Genomic DNA, 6,716 nt, shown 5'->3' with positions numbered 1-6,716 from the left:
ACTAATTTACATATACTAGTGGTTACCTTGAAAATGCACTAAAATTAAGGCTGCAATTTTCATTCTTATGTTAATTTTAAGACCCCCTGACATGCAGTTTGAAGCCTGCTCCTCGTTTCAGACTTTTCCTATGTTTTCCAAAGTAATACATGCTAGACATGAGGTCTGTGTGTTCAGGAGTCTACAGCTGCTATACAAAGCCTATGTGATTCTCTCCCTTTCTAACTGCCTTTTGGGTGCTTTCCTCTACATCTACAGCCTGTGTGAGCTGCCCTCCATGTATGTTCTCCCAACTGTACACAATCATAGTTTCTCCCTCCTTTTCCATACTGCTATCTCTAGCACTGGGAGAAAGGAAATATAGGGCAGAAAGCTCTGTTTGTTCTATATCAGAAGCTATCAGAACAGCCAGCTAAGTGAAGGAGTTACACAGACTCCACACCAGCATTATAGTAGTGCATCTTCAATAAAGACTACTTAGACAGTGGATTACTCTTGCATATAGGAAGCAAAGAAAGAATAAGAAAATAAAGCAAATGCGTCCATATTCTTTATTTTAGGCTGCTATTAGTTTTTGTTAATTATATAGAAAACTACAACAAATTTATTTTGTCTGGTAATTCAGATCACTTATCAGTTCCTTGTTTTCTTCCCATACAGCCTGAATGCATTCGCAATCTAATAATTGTAGGAAATCTTGGAAAGCTGGAGAAATAGTATTTACCATCATATCCTTATCTAGCTGGTTAGAGAAGAACTCGCGCAGAGACAATGCCCAGGTTTCACCTCAAGCTAAGATTTTGTGCTCCTCCCGCAAAGTAACATATACGAAGTCCTGTATTTGTAGTTGAGCAGCCCAAATATAAGCCTTAGCCACTGCTACTGCTGGGTAGCCCGCCATCCACAGCCACCTACATTGTTGTGAATGTTTTAATGTTGGAGCCATTGGCACAGCAATAACAGCCACAAGTTTGAGACATGCCAGGGCACACCATTGTCCACACATTAAAGTCTTGTGTGTGACGCTGTGCTCTTCTGGCACTACTCCAGGTGGCGTTAAGTTTAGAGATAAATGCAACTTGAGCATGCTCCGGTTCATGTAAACCCAGAAGTCTCGGAATTTCATTACCTGTGGCTGAAGAAGTTGAATGCAGCCCTAAGGCTGCCTGGAAAGGATGGATACGGCCATAGGTTGAATCCATGTTTCCAGGACTCCCTAGGGCTTCATCCAACTTCTTCAGCCACCGGTATTCAAATGCTGAGACTTCAGGGTTCTGATGAACTTGAGCATGCTCCAGCTAGGCTCTAAATTATGAAATTCAATAAAATTCTAATAATGATTATAGACGTTAATGGCATTTTTTACAGGTTACAAACACCAAGACTTTCTTCATGCCAGGTTTAAAACACTGCTATACCAGTCTATGGTCAATGTTGAACTGTATCAGGAGATTGTATGTGGGCACCCAGCATTTTCACAAACTTAAAAAAGCATAATTTTCAATGGGGAAAAATTGTGCCCTAAGGGTTCCCAAGTTAGGGACAATGGTACCAACAATATTACTGTAGTAGCATCCATTTTATTATATGGTCCATTTACTTTACTTTATATACATCTATCTCGATCGTGATAATATTCCAAAATACTTTATCATAAATTGTACTACTTTTACTAGGTAATAATCTGAGCAAAAAAAGGGGTGCAATATTTAAAATCACTGACTGGGCAAATTCAGCATTTATCAAGTCCTTTACTGTTTTATGCATGTTAACAATGCTTTGCTCCTACAAAAAGTCACAAAAACAACCATAAATCTCATATAAAATAATTGAATGATACTCCTTTTTAAAGTCGAATATAATTGCATGGGCATTTTGAAGGGATTTTCTCACTGCCAACTTTGTTGACATATCAATATCAACCGTGTGACTACTTCGCTTTTTTCAGATATAAGCCGACTCTCATCCAAAAACTATGTAGAACTGCAACATAGGCTCAGTAACTACAATTCTTTTACACTGCTCCTAGTCAGGAGTGTTGCTTGGTCAGAAAAGCTAAGGAGCCACAGAACTAACATCAATAGGCTATCAATATGCCATACATATCAGTGAACTGTGGTTTAGTCATGATCAAAACATTAAAGAATAAATGCTAATGGTGTTTAAAACCAAGATAATAAAAATGGCTATAGCTTTATTAACACACAAGGAGATGTAATTTTTCAAACATATGGGACAGTAATGGGGTCTGTCATAACCCCTAATTGTAGAATGTTTGTCATTTTTATACTTAGCCTATATATTTTATTATAAAATGAATGATGTAAGTCTACATTAGTTGGAATGATAGAGATGGGCATTTTACTGTGTAAGAAAAAAGAAAAAAAGGAGCAGCAAGGTTGCCGTTAGCCTATTTATCTCCAGTAAGTAACATTGCAAGGATGAGGCAGCAATACAATGTGCTATATACTGTATGCCCACATAGACATTTGTGTGCAAATTATTCCACCCAGTCATATACATATTTTCTTTAAAAATTCAAGTACTCTTGAATAAAAAAAATATGCTATATTGAAATGCGAGTATATGTGCACACTCTATGTCTTATAAATTTACTAGACAAACTTAATTTATAAACGGTCATTCATTTGCAACTTGCATTCGCCATACATCTTAAGTATAAGGTTCGCTTGTTCGACATACGCTAAAGGTCAGAGGGCAACAAAGAGCGAGAACGGTGCTCTGTTTTTATACAGCAAGCTTTCTATAAAACGACAAAGTTTAAATCATGACAGTTAACAGGACACAAGTTCAGAGAAAGGCATACTGTTTCCATAAAGCACTCCTCTCCCTACACGCTGACTTTTAAGATGAAGCCAGCAGATCACACTGCAGCCTCATTCAATATACCTTTCATTAAGTGTTTCTAGCATAGTGCTTGTAGAAGTATAATACTGCAATAGCAGTTGTAGTAACTTCCATAGAGAGGTCACTCGCTGACTTTCCTCTAGGAATGCAAAATAAAAATAAAAATTTAAAAATGATCTAACGCTGGAGATTAGATAGAAAGATGGATGTAATACGTTTGACAAGAAGAAAACGCTTTGGTGCTACTCTCACGCTGTTTCCACCACCTCTTCCCCCTTTAAGAACTATAGTAATTGCGCAGCTAAAGGACTAATAAAGTATTCATATCCCCCTGTAGTGTGAAAGGTACTTATGTCCATAACACAACTATCCAGTCCCATAGCGTTGTCTATGCTACGCTCCCTTTTCCTGTCCTTCTTTATATCTCTGCGCTCTCCAATAAAATATCTTTTAGAATCTGTTCGAAGCGGAAATAATTTTCTCAAAATACTGTGTTCCTTATATATACTTTTTTTTTTTACTCTCATTTACGGTAATTCTTCTGCACATTCATCTCATTTCACCGAAAAGCAAACCTAGTCCATTAGAATCTGAGAATTGATACAATAGTGCCCAAAGGGTTACAGAGTCATAATACTTTTTGCAATTTCCTTCACAACAGGACTGCCATGTTGCTGCAGCTCATAGCAACGTACTTCGGAGACATTCTGCTTCCCGCCAAGGTTCCAAATGAGTGTTCCTGTCAGACCTAATAAGCGCCATAGGCAGTTGATCAAATATCATGATGCGAAAAAAAAAATAAAGGAAATAAAAAAATAAAATAAAGCAAAGAAGTTTTTTTTGTTCAGTATATTCATGACTTAAAAATGTGTTCGAAACATTTTGAACAAAGCTCAGAAAAAGTTGTATAAAACACAAAATGAATGTATCATTAAGGCTGTTACTGTATTGCAGATAATTTGGCCCCTTGTTTGTTGGAAAAAAAAAATAGTCTGTCCAAACAGTCTCAAGGTCCCCCATCACGTTGTTCGCCCACACGTTTAGTTAGTGCGGGCATCTAGCCATAGCAGACAGAGAATCAATCCTCTTTGGAAACAAAGCTGTTTTGGGTCTTCACACTCTGTCGAAGGTTCATTTTGGGTGATTCTTCTGTTAATTTGACGCTTGCAAATCGCAGTGTAAAACTTTTCAAAGAGGATCTGCAGTATTCAAAAAACTAGAGGAATTGGAAAGCAAAATTGATTATTTTTTTAGGATTTTTTCTATCTCCTCGCTGTTACTTCTGGACACAAAGTCTGCCTCCAGAGTGCTGAGGAAAGGCCTAAAACTGAATGAGAAAGAAATACAAAAACTGGAGGGACGGCAGAAACTGTATTTCATGGAAGCTCCCCAGATGATTGAATCCCCACTCAAGTGCAGGACACAAAACCTCTTGGATTTTAAAGATCAGCCATATAACCCTGGCCCACAGATGCCTGTGTCTAGCTAGGGAACGGCATAATAGCTCTGATGTTGAATCTCAAGTAACCTCAAATTTCTACAATAAGAATCCCTACATCACACCCACTCTTGCATAGAGCGTTTACAGTACAGTATGTGGCGGGGTGTTCCTTTCCTTTTGAATTGAAACACGGTGTAAACCAAGACAAGGAGGCACAGGGCCAGGATACAGGGGATTACGATAGCTATGGCTTTCACAGTGCTGGCTGTGTTGTCTAGCTTCATGACAATGTCTACGTCATCTTGACTACTGGTTCGATCTTTGTCTCGGTCAACTGTAGTCTCACATCCCATGTAATCTTTAAGAATCGACCGTGGGTATCCAGGTTCTACTTTCAGTCTCTGGTTGTGAAACTTCCAGTACTCTTTGCCTTTATAGAAGTAGGTGAAGCCTGAAAAGATATTAAGATATGTTTTTTAGAACACCTTTTATTTTCGGTTTTAGAACTATCATGTTATAGTTGAATATTGTTCCAATGTGCACTCACATCAAGACTAGAGATGAGCGAACCGGGTTCGGGTTTGAGTCCATCCGAACCCGAACGTTCTGCATTTGATTAGTGGTGGCTGCTGAACTTGGATAAAGCTCTAAGGTTGTCTGGAAAACATGGATACAGCCAATGACTATATCCATGATTTCCACATAGCCTTATGGCTTTATCCAACTTCAGCAGCCACCGCTAATCAAATGCCGAAAGTTCAGGTTCGGATGGACTCGAGCATGCTCCAGGTTCGCTCATCTCTAATCAAGACTTTTCCAACACAAGTCAAGCTAGATGAACTTGTATTACCTAACAAAAAGGATAGAAGACAACCCACACTAGGTGATAGAAGTATCTTATACGCCATATTTCTCCAAAAAATAAGACCTAGCTTCGTTTTGCAGGCTTTTTTGAAATATTAGCCCAATTCTAAAAATAAGCCCTGGTTAAAATCAGCTGGCCAGATCCCTCACACTGGGTACTGAGCATCAGCCAATCAGGGCCAGACTTGTTAGGCTCTGTCCCCACCTGCTCAACACAAGCTGCAGGGGAGTCAGGTGTGGTAAGAAGATGCACAGTAGGAGACATTGAATATGGGGGGATGGAGGGATACGTGGGCCAACTACAGAGGGGGAGGTGTAAAATATGAGGGTACATGAGTCAAATCTACTCTCTACTAATCCCAAAAGAATAAGCAGCACTCCAGGATTTCCAAAGACAAATATGGATTCATTCTCCCAGTGTTATATAATGTTTCCGCCCCTGTGGGGAGCTGTATTGGAGACTAAGAGAAGATAGGAAACCATTTCTAAGGACTCCAAATTCCATCCTGAGGAGCTGACTTTAGGAACGAATATTACAACACCTCAAAATGCTTGTTTTGTTTCCTTCCTCAGATCACTAGAATTTAGTTATACTATAAAGGCCTGGATCTATTATTGTTAACATGAACCCCTTGGGGGACATTTATTAGGCCCTGCCCCCTTTCTCCCCAGCCAAATTCAGTAATTTTTTTGTGAATCCAGCCAGCCGTGTGCCCGACCCTGCGCCCAGCACACCTGCTTCCAAGAGGTGTATATTTGAATCAAGATTTACTCCTGCAAGCACGCCTCCTTCCCGCCTTGTTGTGAAGCCCGCCCGCCTATTAAGCGAGCAGGGGATACAGCAGGGAGAAGGGGTGTATCTACGCCTTCTCTCTAGCGTATGCCTCAGGCACAACAATGATAAATCCTCCCCTATTATGTTTAACATTCAACAATTCAGTCCTGTTTATGTGATTTGTAAGAAATAATGTGTAGTAGTTATACATACCATTCTCTTTGTCAACAAAAGCTCCTTCAGGTGATTCTGGGATCCCTTTCCATATTGTAATTGATTTCGGGTAACCAGGGTCCATAACTCTCATTTCTTCATTATATCTCCAGTACCTAAAACAAAGTAAGTCAGTTTATTCCCATGATTCCTCAGCAATCCAGTAGAGGATCAGTCAATTTAAAGGGGTTGTGCAGGTTAAGAAAAATATGGCTGATTTCTTCCAGAACAGCGCTATTTTTGTTCAGTGCAGTTCTGCAGCTCAAATCCATTGAAGTGATCTGTAATAGCATACACAACCTGAGGACAGGCGTGATGCTGTCTTTGCAAGAAAGCAGCCATGTTAATATTGGATAATATTGGGGGATTAGTGAGTCTATATCTCTCAAACAATACATTTATTATACCCCTTAAAGGGCATGATCACCTGATTAGAGTCAGATAATTGTTCTTTCATTCTGATCTGTTTCTATTTTATGATTGTAACATTTTTTATTTTGTTTTTTTTTGTACATTGTTATGGGAGCTGCCATCTTTCCTGAGCATTTAGTGACA

The 6,716-nt window shown here is 39.2% G+C and overlaps 1 protein-coding gene across 2 annotated transcripts in view; it reads right to left on the bottom strand.

Moving 5' to 3' along the window:
* Nucleotides 1-1,226: 1,226 nt before the first annotated feature.
* MMP16 (matrix metallopeptidase 16) overlaps nucleotides 1,227-6,716 on the bottom strand; it is a 176,657-nt gene continuing 171,167 nt past the window's right edge. For both annotated transcript variants that reach the window (XM_069957394.1, XM_069957395.1), the window contains 2 exons: nucleotides 6,162-6,277; nucleotides 1,227-4,760 (listed from right to left, as the gene is read on the bottom strand). In XM_069957394.1, the coding sequence (XP_069813495.1) occupies nucleotides 4,426-4,760; nucleotides 6,162-6,277 (451 nt within the window). In that variant the 3' untranslated portion in view covers nucleotides 1,227-4,425. The remainder of the gene's footprint in view (nucleotides 4,761-6,161; nucleotides 6,278-6,716) is intronic.

This window comes from Dendropsophus ebraccatus, chromosome 2 (assembly GCF_027789765.1).
Source record: "Dendropsophus ebraccatus isolate aDenEbr1 chromosome 2, aDenEbr1.pat, whole genome shotgun sequence".
Lineage (NCBI taxonomy): Eukaryota > Metazoa > Chordata > Amphibia > Anura > Hylidae > Dendropsophus > Dendropsophus ebraccatus.
The sequence above is the reverse complement of the archived record's forward strand: the minus strand, read 5'-3'. Positions and strand labels throughout refer to the sequence as shown.